This window comes from Archocentrus centrarchus, chromosome 17 (genome assembly GCF_007364275.1).
Source record: "Archocentrus centrarchus isolate MPI-CPG fArcCen1 chromosome 17, fArcCen1, whole genome shotgun sequence".
Lineage (NCBI taxonomy): Eukaryota > Metazoa > Chordata > Actinopteri > Cichliformes > Cichlidae > Archocentrus > Archocentrus centrarchus.
The window spans coordinates 14,906,613-14,923,025 of NC_044362.1; the positions used below are offsets into that span (position 1 = coordinate 14,906,613).

The window sequence follows — 16,413 nt, forward strand, 5'->3', positions numbered from 1 at the left end:
GAATAGATATTTGCATTAAAAAGCAGTTGGATAGGTGTACATAATGAAACTGGAGTTGAGTGTCAATGCGGCCACCACAGTGAGTGTGGCATTATGGCCATTATTGCCTTGGTTTTTCTTTGGTTATCAAGGTGCATCCATATAGACTGTATGGATGCATCACACAGACACAGATACCTGCTAACTAGCTACTAGGTATTCGATAAAAACAAACAAAAAACTTGGAGCACAGATGTCCTGAATGGTCTGTTAGCATGCTATATAATTTGTGAGGCAGTGTTCACAGCACAAACTGAGTAGAAAGGTCCTGTTCAGTGAGATAATTAGCAGACAGACAGACAGCTCCAGTCACCTGTGTCCACACCCACCTGTCACTGTAGGTGGCTGTGGCTTTAATTATGCATAGCTTAATATAATTTAAATGGGTAACAGTACAGTTATCATGAAGGGGGAAATTAGCTGTGGAGACCAAAACTGTCTTTTGTGAACATTTATTTCTGCTGTGAAGCAGAATGGCCTCACGTGGCCACTGGAGAAACTGCAGGTTGTCCCAGGAGGTTGCTAACTTTGACCTGTCTCATTTTCTGTATCTGTATTTCCCCTCAGACGCAGTACCAGAGGAGCTGGCTGAGCCTTTCTACAGGGACCAGTACAACCAGGAGCACCTGAAGCCTCCGGTTGCCTGCCTGCTTCAGTCTGCAGAGCTCTACTGCCGGGCAGGAAGCCTGATCCTCCGCAGTGATGCTGTCAAACCTTTACTGGGACACAACGCTGTCATTCAGGCCCTGGCCCAGAAAGGTTTGTACGTCACTGACCAGGACAGACTGGTCACAGAGAGGGATCTGACCAGCACACCCATACACATGGTGAGTGGAAATGAATTTGGCAGATTGCATGACTGAATCCAGTGAAAAAGTAGGTTAAACATGAGGATTTCTCTGCTACTTTTATCATTTACAGATTTGATATTTGATTGATTAAATCTCTGCAAATTTATACGTGTTCACTGCTAACATGTGAGTTTATTATCATGCTTTGTTTGTAGTGATATATATTCCCATATTTTAATTAATTGTTTATAAAAATGTTCAAAGAGCCAAGAAACGATGTTCTTCCCAGACCCCAAGAATTATATATTCAGATTGTTTGGTATACTGTATCTGACTAACCTTCCAAAGCAATTCAAAACAGAAGGCTGCAAACCCTCACTGAGAAACTGGAACCAGCAATGTGCGGCTTTAAACATCAATTATCCAAACAACTGGCAACTTTATTGATTACACAATTAGAAATAATTGTACCTGCATTAATATGACAGTGGATGTTACTGTGTGCTTTGGCTGTGTGCCACCCTCATGGGGAATAAGTAGGTTATACAATAGCGTGTGTGAGTCGTACTGTTAAACGTCCTCAAAGGTCTGTCCTCTTGCAAGTAGAACAACCACTATGATAGGTTTCCTGTAGCAACTGTTGCTCACTGCTCAGTCTCTGAGCCCAGAGCAAACATGCCGTACATCACCTCACTAGGAGATAGTACACATATAGTAGTATGCTAACAGAACTACATTCAAGCCCTGATGGAAAGCATAATAGGGCAGTAGCATGACATTACTGGGTAATCTGCTCATTACTAGATTATGCAAAAGAATTTCAGAAAGTAGCAAATAAAAAAATAAAAACACAGCAAGTTCTATTATTTTCTAATTGGTGTCTTCTTATTGCTTGTTTTGTCCAAGATAATCAGTTTACAAATCATATAAAACAGCCAAGCCAGAAATTTCTCACTCTAAGAAGCAAATTTGGGGCATTTTTTGATTGACAGTTGGCTTAAAACATTACAGTAACTGTTGATGATTTCTGATTGATTGCATAATATTTAGCACTAAGAATATTATCACCTTTTAGTGGCTATGACAGAGCAATAAAATAGCATATTATGTTTTATTTCTGATTGGAGGGTGAGTCTGGTGCAGCGATCCACACACACTGCTAACACATGCACGGCTGGAGACCGGGCATTTCTGCTGACGCCAAAAGGTGTCTGCATTGCAGTGCACCGTTTCCTTCTCCTCCCTCCCTCTCTCCATCCTTTTCTATCTACCCTCACTCTCTCTGCCACTCTCAACTACTTTCTGTCTTTCTCTCTGTTTGATCTTCTTTTCCCTCCTTTTACCAAGGTCTATCTCATTCTCCCTTTGCCTCGCTTTAATTCTACTTTATGTGTGAAATGAGGCTAGAAAAATTATTATCTCCTGAATTTTGGTGCAGTTAGCACACTTCATCAAGCCTGCCTGGCCCCTGCGTCTTTTCTCGACTGTAGCTGTAATTTTTTTTTTTTTTTAGCCCTCATCTCCCGTTCCAAGAGGTAGTTCAAGTTTGGCAAGCCAATATGTGTTTTTCATCTCTGTTTGATTGCACTCACTGCTTCATCAGTGACTGAGTAAGTGAAGGCTGTCCTGAAGGTTGGAGTGATGAGCTGAGTTTTTGGTGCAGTATATAAATCATCCCATGTCCTTTCACACCTGTAAAGTGCATGTTAAGTCCAGCATGTGTCCGCACGCCTCTGTCTTTGTGTGCTTCAAGTGATTTATGGCAGTTAGTAAACAAATGGAGCCTGTAGCCCATCGACTCTCTAACACATTGACCTTCATTTGTCTAACTCACAGGCAGGCTATTAGTTAATCTGTCTGGTCTTATGGTTACTCGTGTGTCCTTGCGATTTCATTAGACTGCCTCTGCAAAGCAGGGGCTGTATGTATTTATGGACTCAGCGGGATAATTTCAGTCACACTAGAGTTGAGGCTTTTCATTTTGGGTTATGGTATATCTGCAGAGAAAATGATGACCTCATGGTTTTCTCAGTGCTGTGCTACAGAAGAATAACTCATGTCAGGAAGGAGGAGAGGGGAGGAGGAGGGAGCATGGCGGTCTGTCAAAGACCAAATGGATATAAAGAAAGAGGGAGGAAAAAGTAGGGGAGATGTAGTTTGGCAGCTGCCATTTGGCTGCAGTCCAGGAGGAAAAGCAGGAAAGTGGAGCAAGAGAAAAGGGTGAGAGTGAAAGTCTAGCAGTGGGGAAGAGCTTTTGGAAAGATGTAAAGGAGGTATTGCCTCTTTGGCGGTCATGAGGACGTGTGTGCCAGAGTATGTGTGGAAAAGGCCCTATATTAATATGGCCATCTGGAGAGAAGGGAGAGGAGAGGTTAAAAGAAAAAGGCGGGGGGGGGGGGGGGGGGGGGGGGGGGGGGGGGGGGGGGGGGGGGGGGGGGGGGGGGGGGGGGGGGGGGGGGGGGGGGGGGGGGGGGGGGGGTGGGGGGGGGGGGGGGGGGGGGGGGGGGGGGGGGGGGGGGGGGGGGGGGGGGGGGGTGGGGGGGGGGGTGGGGGGGGGGGGGGGGGGGGTGGGGGGGGGGGGGGGGGGCATGACAGAGGAGGAGAAGAGCGGCATACAAGGGGAAGAGGGAGGGTTGAAGGAGAGGAAAGGAGGGAGGAAGACATGATGTGCACTACTGCAGCACTGTGGAGGGTGGGGCTCACACTGAGTCAAAGCACGTCTGGTGCACAAATTAGAGCCCCCTATTAGCCGTCTTCAAACTCGCACCTCCATAGAGCTCTCACATGTCCAGTGGTCTGTACAAGACCTGCTTTACTTTCTCATTCCTCATTGGCTTTTTTTCTTTTGCTCTTAGTGTTAAAACACTGACACAAGAAAGTGACAGACGAGAGACAGAGCACCCGGGCGGTAACTGAATTTCTCTGCAGATGGGCTGGTCCCTTCATCAGAAAGCTGTCTGTTGAATAATACGAAGACTTGGAGATTTTATGTATGTATGTGAGAGAAAGACACAGCTAATCAGTCTCAGCATCTGATAGAGCCAGACATGTAGGTGTGAAGTTGTGCAGTAAAGACACTTGTAGTGCACAATGTGGGGCATTTTATGTGGCCCGTGCTGAACAGCCACTTGTGATGTTTGTGGAGAATGACTTACTTTGATTGCCTGTTTGCTCAGCTGTATTGTGCTTTACTATAGATGCCTTGATCAAGGACACACACACACACACACACACACCACACAATGCAGCCATGGGATAGAATACTGATGCTCCTGTTAGAAAGTGTGCACAAGTGTACTGCAGCTCTTTCATGACCAGGGTCTGCCATCTCCACAGCCTTATAAGGCGTGTCTGTCACCATGAGTGCTTTCTGTGCACAGACACACACCACAAAGGTCTTTGTGAAGGCATAATAGGCAGCACATGGCTTTTTAAAATCATGTTTTATTATCAACAGTAAGGTCTTTTTTCCCCTGTGATATCTGACTGTAGATATGAACGCAGTGACTCTGAAAACTGTCCTTTTCTCACACCCATATGTACATTCTCATTACTCCAACATACATGCACATAGGCGAGGTCTGTGCATGTAAACCCAAACTGTAATGTCACAGAGTGCAATAATTAAACCAATGCAAGGTACAATCTGCACAAGCTTTAAGCATGTAGACTATTTTTATTAAGGCATAGTATGATAGCCCTGCAGTGATTCTTTCAGCATTAGTGGGCACTCAGACCAAAAAAGCAATATTAAGTGGCTGTTTAGGTGCGCGCACATTGTGTCAGATACACTCTAGTCCAGTTTGAGTTCCAGAGCCTTCATTTGAAGTGAATGTCAAAACACTGCACAAGTTTACTGAATGCAACTCAGGATTTTACAAGTCTGGAAAGTTACCAAGGCAGCAGCTACTATCGTTCATCTCTCAGAGTGCAGGATAATCAGCAGAAATTGCCCTTCATCTAATCTGCCAGGAATGTGCCTGTATGGGTCTATGCTGGTACTGCTATGCATACTGTAAAGACTCCAAAAACCATGGCCACTGGAGGGGGAAAAGGTCAACTCTGTGTTATGCAAACGAAGGGTTGAATGCTAACAAAATGCATTTAGCCTGATAAAAATATGAATGTATTTTATCATATTATGTATACTAAATATTCACTTTGTATAAAGCTGTTAGAAAGCTAATATCACTGGTCCACCCCACTTTAAGATCAAAGTGGGCTGTAGGTGGCCCTTCCATAGAGCACTGGTCAGATTTCAGTGAAACTTGCAAAAAGTTATTGCCCTAATTGTGCTCAGGGTCAAGGTTAAGGTCAGATGTATTATTTTACTGGCAATAACCTGTGAATTGTGATGGACTGTAAGCCAGATGAGCTACCACGTCATTGACGTTCTCGAGTGCTGGTCTGTGGCATACTGTTAATTTTTTCCCTTCCATGGTGGGAGGAACTTAATGGCATTCTGTTTCTCTGCATAGACCGGAGTATTGTTTCAGTGTGGCCAATCTTAGCTTAACATAAACAGAGAGCTGCAGCTACTGCTTTGTTTTCCCCTACCAGCACCTACCAAATCTACTAAATGGCATGTTATGTTTTTTTGGGGGTTTTTGTAATCAACCCCAACAGTTTGTTGGTTGTAGAGATTTATGTGCTGTAACTACTATTCAGCAAATATATGAAAAATACAATGGTTGTGCTCAGTGTATTTTTTCCTGTTTTAAAACACACCAATGTAAGAGCGTCCTTATTAAAAAATGAACACAACTGATTTGTCACTATGATTTAAATTCATGTAGCTTCTCTGTGCAGAGCTCTACACACACACACACTCACAGGCATGCACACACACACACACACACACTCACAGGCTGCACACACCTACACAAGCCTCTACAAATATTAAAGATTTAGGAGTTTTATGTAAATGACTGAAGAAAAGCTTCAATCACAGAAAAAGCTAGGGGAGTTTTCATTTACATTAATAACGTTATTTGACTCTTTGGCTTCAGTCTAAGCTGCTTGGCCTCCCTCTCTCTCTCTGAGTCTGTCCAGCTGTCAGCCAGACGTCCTGCAGTACCTCTGGAGGAGAATGCACACAATGTCAAATATCTGGCAATATCCTGATGCTGCAGGGATTGAACAGTGTCTGCAGACATTTTTTATACACAGTTCAATAGTTTAATAAGAATCATAATTCAAGTAGCTGTCCAAACAATCCTGGGCATCCATGAAATGCGCTACAGGTCTAGCATTCAGTGTAACATACCTCAACCACCATCCTCAGACACACCAGCTTGCACAACGTATTTGTTTATCTGATAACCTGAATTTTCTTCACATCCAGTGCTCAAACAAAGAGATGAAAAACTGATCATAATATCAAAAATTACCTTACTGATGTTTGTCACATTATGCCAAGTATAAGAACCTGCTGCCTTTTCCTATTTTTATCTTCCCACGCAAAGTAAAGTGGGAGAATATTGTCATCATACCGTCTGTCTGTCCCTCCCGGCATCTGTCCGAAGTTTTACCTTTACGGTCTATAGACTCCAAAAGGACAAGATGAGCTGACCCCATCTGGCAAAGGAGTCAGAAGCCGCAGGGACTTCGTGTCATTGTGGGTCATTTCCAATCATAGCATTCTGTGTACTATGATTGGCTACTACTTTGCATATTTAATATGCAAAGTAATTTTAATGATGACATCACTGGTAACCAATAATAGCGCTCAAAACATGTGAGCGATCTCTCCTTTGTTGAGAACATCCTTGAAATGACCTGCAATATCGCACTGGTTCCAGCTCCTTTAGCCTGATCGGGTCACATATTGTTCTGTGTGATTGGCTATACCTACTTGACCATTATTGACTGAAATGGAGAAAGTGGGGATTCCCCCATATCTGGCAACTGACCTAGGTCACTGAATAGCTGGCAGTAGCTAGTGAGAAACTGGGGAATCTGGAGGGAATTTCTAGTTAAAGAGACAGTCTATTTATAGTAACATCAGTTTTAGGCTGCGGCCTTATTGATTAGCCTGTGATGCTAACTTCTGATTGGCTGAGCATTGTCTAACATGTTGGTCAGGGATGACTCACAGCCATAAATACTACAGACTATGACTCATCACTGAGCAATATTAAAGCCATACCTACTGCTCAGCAGTATTGCTCAAATGTAAACAACATGGTTGCATTAAATTTTGTACATGGCTGCCTTATGATTATAGTGATGTTATACATAATGCATTGATATGAGCAGATTGTGTAGTATGGGTGCATTGTTATAGATTATATAAATAGAAAGACATTATGTAGTATAAACCTTTTACAAGCATGCGGTATGTACTTTCTGTTATTTGTTTACCATTGAAACTTTTTATGTCTGTTCTTGGATGTGGTTACCAAAAAGAATTTGTAGAAATGTTAAAGATAATCACAGAATATCAATCTCTTACAGCATGCTTAAAATTGTTCTGATTTGTTCTGATATGGATTAGATCTTTACTAACCCAGGGGTAAGTACTTGGATAATAGTTCAGGGCAAGACCTTCAAATTAGAGCAAAAATGGTTTGCAGAACGTAATAAGATGTTTGCTGAAGGACTTTCTATTATGAAGGGGGCTGTAATGCTATCCTGACTTCTGTGTTTATTTTATATTTTAATTAATTGTAGGAGGATATTACCATCGATGATGGGTCTATTTTGTGTTTATTTTGCATAGCTTTTGTTTTTGATCTGGTTGGTTAGGGGTTTGGATTCATATTAACCAATAATTAATTAACTGACTACGTTGCTGATAATGGTCTCTGGAGCTTGAAAAAGGCGACTGGACTTCTTTTGTTTCTTGAAGACGTTTCACCTCTCATCCGAAAGGCTTCTTCAGTCTCAACCAAATGGGTGGAGAGACCCAGGTATTTAAAACCCTGTGGCGTAGTCCCCTGGAGGTGGTTATGACCCCTCTATTGATCATGTGCATGCCAAGCATGACATCTCAGTATACTTCAAACCAAGTCACACCCTAAGACAAAAACTGGTTCATCCAAGGACAAACCCGCCAAACACAAGATCAGCGATGTAGTGTATGCTGTTCAGGCAGTGCAGTGAAGAGGCTCGGACCTCTACATTGGTGAAACCAACAGCCTCTTCACAAACGAAGGGCACAACATAGAAGAGCCACCTCGACAGGGACAAGATTCAGCAGTACATCTGCATCTGAAGGAAAAGGGCACTCTTTTTGAGGATGCCAATGTCCACATTTTGGACAGGGAAAACAGATGGTTTGAAAGAGGAGTGAAAGAAGCCATCTATGTCCACTGTGAACAACCATCATTGAACAGAGGAGGTGGATTACGTCACCAACTTTCCCCCGCTTACAGTGCTGTCCTGAGCTCCCTTCCCAGACGTCTCAACCCCCATTCACACCTTTGTTCCAGTGACCTCAATAGGCCACAGGAAACAATGGAGCGGAGTCCTAAATTGGTTTCAACTGAACCCACTGATTAAATATGACCCACGCCCCCTTCACACCTGGGCCACATGTGGTCAAGCACATGATCAATAGAGGGTCCTAACCACCTCCAGGGGACTACGCCCACAGGGGTTTAAATACCTGGGCTCTCTCCACCATTTGGTTGAGAACTGAAGAAGCCTTTCGGATGAGAGGTGAAACGTCTTCAAGAAACAAAAAGAAGTCCAGTCGCCTTTTTCAAGCTCCAGAGACTACTTTGACCTGGATAACTGAGAATCTACACAGACACGTTGCTGATAATGGATGATTGTGAGCACTCGGTCTACATAAAAGTATTTAATGTGTGTTATTACCTTGATTTTAAGCATGCAGTAGCAGTTACTGACATCAGGTACAGTTGATCAAAGCATCGCAGCACTTTTTTCCATGAGGTCTTTGTTTCCAGAAGTCATTTCAATCCTGCACACTCTCTGCATGTTTAGACTGGCAGTACAACATGCGATGATGACACTGAGCACCCATGGCAGTATAAAGCCATAGCACTGAAGCAGGGGTTTGTTTCTTTGGAAAAGACTTGGTCACACTGGCTGCTGCATGGAGCTCTGTGGTTATGAATAGAGCCCTGTGCTATTCACAATGCCTCACTGCTTGTTTTTCTCAGTCTGAGTCACCTGGATCATGGAGCATCAGATTTTAGATGTTTATTCAGTTAGGCTGGACACACAGAGCAATGCTGAGGCAAGCAACAAGCAAATATGGTCTCTTTCTCTCACTCACTCACTCACACCACACACACACACACACACACACACACACACACACACACACACACACACACACACACAGTGTCAATGTTTTGGACTGTAGTGTGACAGGAAACGGAAGGGGAGGTCTGTTGGTCTGACCGGCCTGGAATGGGATTAGAAAGGCCAGGAGAATGTCAAGCTTTGTGTAGGCTTTAATGGTTTTTACAACCACTCACATAAAGTGAATGAGTCAAAATTGGGCAAAATGTGTGCTGTAAAAGTATTTTTGCCAATCTTTAACAGTGTGAAGCAGTTTTCAATGACCTAAAGCAAGAGGGAGGGGAGAAATGGTTATCAGAAGGTAGCTGAGCAACATCCTGGTCTGGTTTGACACACTATGTGAAAGTGAGATGGATTTTTGAAAACAGATGTGCCATTTACTCAATTTACTTGCAAGTTTTCTTTTTTAAATAAAAAAAAAATGTTATGGTAATTCTAGTGAATTTTTCCTATTTGCAGTTCAAAAATTCCCAGTTTGAGGCTTTTGGGAAAAACTTGGGGAAAAAAGATCAAAGGTATTCAAAAACTAGCTGATTTTACCTTTGTTAACTGGCTGTTGCTGCTGTGTTTTTGTGCAGAGTTCCCACCTGGCGCTGATAGATACCCTGATGATGGCGTACACGGTAGAGATGGTGAGCGTGGAGAGGGTGATGTCCTGCATCAACAGGTACTCCACAGCTGAACCATCGAATAGTGACGGACTCATCCAGGAGCTGCCTTATGACACAGAGGATGCAATCACCACCTGGATCAACAAGGTACACACATCCACTGTCCACAGGGACATATGCTGTCTCCAGAGGTGGGAAGTAACGAAGTACAAATACTTCGTTACTGTACTTAAGTAGATTTTTCAGGTATCTGTACTTTACTTAAGTATTTATTTTTCTGACTACTTTTTACTTTTACTCCCTACATTTTTACACAAGTATCTGTACTTTCTACTTCTTGCATTTTCAAACAGATTCTTTACTTTTTAACACGTCAGAGAGAAGTTTGCATTTCCGGTCAGTGCGCCGTCAAACATCAAACGATCTGAGCCTAAACGGAGGAATAATAACACATAAGAGACAATCGTACTGGCGTATCCTCCATCATCGGGGCTTATCTCGTACAAAGGGATTAAATACGCAAACCCATATAATTAATGTATCATTTATAGCGCTATAATCAGGGGTTACAGCGGGCCGGACCGAGTCCGTAAGTTGCGCTGCGGCACATAAACAGCTTAGCTAGCGCTACTGAAGAGGAGCGAGCACGAAGGAAGTAACGTGTGGCAGGTAAATGCAGCATTTCTAAATGCTCAACAAATATCAGCAAACACACAAAGTGTGTGCAGTTTGTCACACAGTGTGTCTGCTAGCTAAAAGAAGAGCTGCTGTATTTCAGGGAGAGCAAAGAGAGAGAAGTTCACTCAGAGATGGAGAAAGAGGACAGGAGAGGAAGAAGAGAGGTTAGAATTAAAGGTAAGGACTGGAAAATAAACTGAAGTATGCTGACGTCGTGTAATTCAAAGATTCTATGAAAATACTGCAGTTTAGGTTAGCTTGTTGTACTGTATTTACAGTAAAGCTCTGTGTTGGACTGGAGCACAGTGTTTGTGTTCATGGTCAGAGTTACAGGTTACATCAGTGCAGCAGAGATGAGTTTGAATCAAAGCTGCTGATGCTGAGATTCATTCACTGAGTCCAACATTTCTACAGCCTGTATGCTGTCAGTGTAGGGGATGGAGATCAGCAGATAGCTGTGAAATACTGGGTTACATCTTTGTAAGTTCAGTTCATCCACACAGAGCAGTAAACCTCAGAGCAGCAGCAGCAGGCAGCTGATCACAGCCTGCACACCAACATCATTTACTGCAGCTCACAATAGAAAGTTGTGATTCTTCTCCCCATGCAGAACCACTACAGCTGATCTTAGGGTTCCTCCACCTGAATCCCACTGTAACCCCTGAGTATCCTCATGTTTGTGTTTAGGTGGAGGCACAGTCACCCTCTACTATGGAGGACACAGAGAACAGAGCTGTGTTTAAATTCCCTTTCACAGTTTGTGTCCTACATAACAGATTCAAGCTGAGTACATTCATTAGGATTAAAATTTAGATTGGAATAACGTTTGTATTCTCATGTATTATTTTATATTATTACAATAATATATAATAAGGTTCGGTTAGTTTTACACAAAAATAGCTTGTAGAAACATCCTCCAAAGAACTACTTTTACTTTCGTACTTTGAGTACATTTCAGAGCCTGTACTTTTTACTTTTACTTAAGTAGAGAAGTTGAACCAGTACTTCAACTTTTACTAAAGTATTTTTTAACATAAGTACTTGTACTTCTACTTAAGTACAGAATGTCAGTACTTTTGCCACCTCTGGCTGTCTCCAACAACTGTATGGATCCTTAAGCCTTTTACAAAGATGGCTTTTTAATATTCCACTCTACATTCTTTGTTTGCTCTGGATTTAGTAGACACTTGTATCAGCTCTCAGTTCCTCCACTGCTGGTACAGAATCTAATATATTTGTAAGAGAAGAAGATGGAAAATGGCTCAGTGCACATGTAATAATGGCAGAGAGATTACCAAACTCTGCTAAAGCAGGATTGGGAAGAATAAAGTCTGACCTCAGTTGGGCTTTAAAGGCTGTAAAGTCTAACCTTGTAGACTGTATATAAAAGACTGACACAGCCACTGTGATGGTGGTTAGCAAGTCCCCCTGTGAAGTCTCAAGTTAAGCATTTTCACCCTTGTCACCTTGGTATTTTAAAATCAGGTGTGATGAGCGATTGGTGGATCATAGAGTAGTCATTTCTTTCTGCTTTGTTTTCCTCTTTCGAATTAATCCCAGCCATAATTTATAAAATGAGCTTTGTTGTATTCAGTGAGTCTTACAAGTAGCAGTTGACACTATGAGCTCACAGGAAACTATCGCCTGAAGTCACAGGGGAGATTTCCATACAACCAATATCATTTTGCAGCCAGAGTCTCCACTTGCTGACCACTAAAAGAATACAGGTCTAAAGCACTTTCACGTTGGCTTCACTTTTCATCTTCTATATACAGTCAGTATTTTTGAACAATTTGATAGTAGTCTCATGTGGTTCAGCTAGAGCCTGACCGATACAACCTTTTTAGACCAGTATCAATACTGATATTCGATGATTTAACAATCTAATATTCCAAAATTTCGCCTGATGTTTTTTTTTTCTTTCAGTCACACAAAACATAAACAGATTTACCTAACATTTGTTTGTGTAGTTGTTTATTTACTTACACTCTGCCCAACTGTTCAGATCTGCTGGTTGTTTTTATTTGTGGCATTTCAATGTGTTGCCAACAGGGGAAACTGCAGTGCGCCCTCTGGTGGTAAAAACTATGCAACATCAACACCCATAACATGGCTGAAGGGTGTTCTTCTCCTGTCTTTACTTTACTTTTACATTTTCATCTACCTGCTATTGTAGATTCCAGTGAGTTTTTTTCGTTCTTTTTTTTTTTTTTTTGAGGTTAAACCACCAGATGGATCATTCATTCTGCCATGCAAGACCCCCTGGTTTTACACATGCTCCAACAGGCTGATACAGATCTGAACCAAAACCTGACCAGAACAGAAGAGTGTTAAGCAGAAGATGCAGCGTTATGAAATGCACACTAATTCATGAAACAGTGTTACCATTTTCAAAATTACTTGAATTATGACCATTTACATGTGTCATCAAATAATTCTAAAAAAAAAAATGGAGGCTGAGCTTAGAATGCAAAAGGCAGTTTGCACAATCAGAGGCTGCAGTCTACATAAAGTATCATTGGGCAAGAAAACTGCACCCTAAATTGCTCCCGATGTAGCCATTGGAGTGTGTCTGTGTGCATGATAGAAAGCACTTAAGGCATAGAATTAAAGAGCTTTATGTATGTGTGTGAATGAAGCTTGTAGTGAAAGCATTTTTGAATGCTCAGTTTGAATAGAAAAGCACTAATAAGTGCCAGTCCATTTACCTACCACGTCTAATCTCTGTCACAGTTTCTCTCAGCATTGCAATTTCAGGATGGCTCTGGCCTGTGGAGAGACAATCAAAGCTAATGGTAACATCAGCATTAGCTGCGGGACGCACTAACACTAAGGATTTCTCATTGCTTTGGAACATCATATATCAAAAATATATTTAATCAAATGGGTCTTCAGCTCCTCAAATAACTGGGATACTCCATCAACAGTTAGCACTGTGTACTTTACACGTGGTTGAGACATTTTAGAGTGCAACAATGAGACCCTGTGTGTATTTTTCCTTGGATTAAGCATTTGAGACTAGACTCTCAGTATTTACAGTGCATATAAAAACAATCCATTAAAACTTTGCTTTCTGTAAAACAGGCCTTTAAACTTCAAGATGACAGTAGTTTGGTCTCTGTTGTTGCAGCATTATTTGATTTAAAGATTGCTTAGTCACGTGAAGTGGCTTTTACTACCGCCCTTGATGAAGTGTTTGAGGAGACCTGAAACCATCCTCTAAAGATGGATTTTCTTTTTCCTTGAATACTGAAACAATCCTCAGCATTTCTTCTGATCAGCTGTAATCCATTCTGAAAGAACTCGTGTGCTGTCTGCTTCAAGGCCAAAGGCAGAAAGATGCACACTTGCAGCATTTATTTTCAGACACACACTTTAAAAACATGGGAGATTGTCTCTCTGTGTAGCCCTCGAGGCATGGCACGCAGTGACGGGGACTGGCTGATGTGACCTTGTGTATCCTCGGTCGGGGTTGCATCAGTGCTTGGGCAAACCCTCTGAAAATAGCAAAACTATACTTTTATAAGGGGAAAAAAGACTTTGAGTAAAGTCTTGACGTGTTTTTTACACGGCGCTTGCATCGGAAGTCCGCTGAGTTCCTCATATTATGTTACATTCGTGTTTAGCCTCAGTAGTTAATGGCTAGAGGTGATGGTGAAAAGCTTTTCTTTGATGCCTTCTTGCTCTCACAGCCAGGTTTCTCTGGTCTTCAGCACAGACTCACTATTCACTTTCAGAGTGCACCAGATGCTTGTGTGAAATTTGAGCTCATACCTTCTCTCGTTCTCTCTCTGCGGCTCTTCTCTTTCTCTCAAGGTGAATGAACACCTGAGGGACATCCTGGTAGAGGAGCAGAAGTTGAGAGAGACTTCCCTCCAGGAGTCAAACTCCGCAGCACATAAAGTAAGAATGCACGCATACACCAAAATAAAAGTCTGCCATGAATGACACAAATAACGGGATGTTGAAAGGTTCTTCACCTTGTTGCTGAGAGTTAGAAAAATGCTACTCTTATGTTTGTACTATAAAACTATAGTCATTAGAGCTGCAAACAAGGGGAGCCTGTTAGCCTGCTAGCTCTTTTTTTTTTTTTTATCAGGACCTTGTAAATAAAACTCACAAATTAACTCTGATATCTTGTAAAACAACAGTTTGTCACTTTTAATCGTAGCTCCAACTCTATACTTTACACAGAGAGTTGTGTAGCTCTTCTCATCTAACATCCAGCAACAAATGAAATGAGAAAACTTGAGGCAATGATGCAAAGACTGCAAGTAAAATAGAAGAAAAGCAGACTTTTTTTTTTTTTTTTATTTGTTTTAATCTGTTTTTGAATTAAATCATCAAGTTCATATTATTGGATTTTAAATGTATACGAATACACATGAGACACTTGCAGACCCACACATATGCACACACATACAGTACAGCTCAGTACACAGGGCTCTGTGAATCAGAGGAACAGATGAGCTCAGTCTCAGACCAGCTGCAGAGAAATGTTGGCAAGAGTTGCCACACTGCTGTTAAAGGAGACAAAGAAATGTGCGGGGAAGCCAAGGAGAGAAAGGGTGACAGACGGGGAGGAAGAAAAGTGAGGAGGGATAATCAGAGATAGAGGGAAGGGAGAAATGACACCACAGTGAGAGACATGGAGAGGGACACTCAGGAACTTTGTCAGCTGTAGCAAAAGGGAGGCAGTGACAGAAAGACAGTGTCATCCTGCAGGCCTTGCAGTTATGTAACACTTCGAGCCAGTCTACTGGCACAAACACAGCAGTCAGAGGCCATCCTCTGCTACTCGCCTAACCGTGAAGCTATACTACAGTGCTTTGAGTTCCAAAACGGGGACAAGATGGCGAAGGTTTAAAAATGGGGAAAAAAAAAAAAAAGATTTTTATCTCACTAAGGTGGAGTACATTCAGGGGGAAAAAAATCTCAGTCTCTGGTGGAAATGATTAGCTATACTCCCTACATTCAATGTCAACTCAACGACGTAAACACTGATTGAATGGAGTGAAAGTGTGTCATTTCAAAGATAGCATCAGCTGTCTTTAAGGGGCTAGCCTGTGCACCTCTGTGAGGAATAAGATTGTATTAGTTGTATCGGTTTTGGTCAGAAACCAAAATTTAAATTTGAGCTGATGATGATATCAGAGAAAAGTCCGGGGACCTCCTAAGTCAGTAGGAAACATCCTCTGGGAAAAGAGAAATTTGTTTTTCTAGCAGTCCAACCATAGAGATTTTTCAGCTTGGACAAAGTGGCAAACTGACAGATACCCAAAATACTAAATAGTTAGCCCAAATAACAGATACACACTGGAGGATTCACCTCTCTCATGCAGCGAATTTAAAGAGGCACCCACACAGGAAGTGAGTAGCAACAATGTGGCGAACAGAGAGCGTAGAATGATTGACAAAATAACTGCTGGTAATGCGAAGTGAGCACGTCCCGAGTTACACTTTTCCCAACTTTGAAGCAAGCAGTACCAGTGAAACTGCCGATTCACACGTGAGTGGTCAATACATAAGAGCAAATCACTTCCTGTGTGGAAGACACGCTCCCAGGTTTGTTCAACAGCCCGAGTAATATCTCCTCACCAAAGTAAATTCAGTCTGAGAGAAACATGCAATTTTTTTGGAGACATTACCACAAATATGAACCTGATTATGGCAGTACACAAAAAGTCAGGGCTTCAGCAGAGTCAGCTGGATTCCTCCTCATGAATGTGCAGTGCACCTAGTGCTTGTTTCAGTCTGGTGGACAGACTGACAGACTTCCACCAAGTCACACTGCAGGCACAGCTGAAAACGCATGTTGTCATGGATTAACCTGTTACAAGCAGCAGGTTATAAAATCCATGCACAGTGTCACGGTGAGCGTGTTCCCAGAAGTAACTCGCTCTTCAAAGAGCTGCAGGACGTCACGAGTGGTTAAATCAGTCAGAAGAGAGCTTTTATCTGCTGTGGGAGTTTCTTGGCTCATTTTCTATTGCTTACTGTCTATTTTGTGTTAGTATAGT

General features: G+C 42.2%; 1 protein-coding gene across 1 annotated transcript in view; it reads left to right on the forward strand.

The window, feature by feature from the left end:
• Positions 1-16,413, forward strand: part of camsap2b (calmodulin regulated spectrin-associated protein family, member 2b) — a 39,025-nt gene that overhangs the window by 7,830 nt on the left and 14,782 nt on the right. The window contains exons 2-4 of the mRNA XM_030751645.1: positions 607-866; positions 9,683-9,862; positions 14,210-14,296. Coding sequence (XP_030607505.1) covers positions 607-866; positions 9,683-9,862; positions 14,210-14,296 — 527 coding nt within the window. The remainder of the gene's footprint in view (positions 1-606; positions 867-9,682; positions 9,863-14,209; positions 14,297-16,413) is intronic.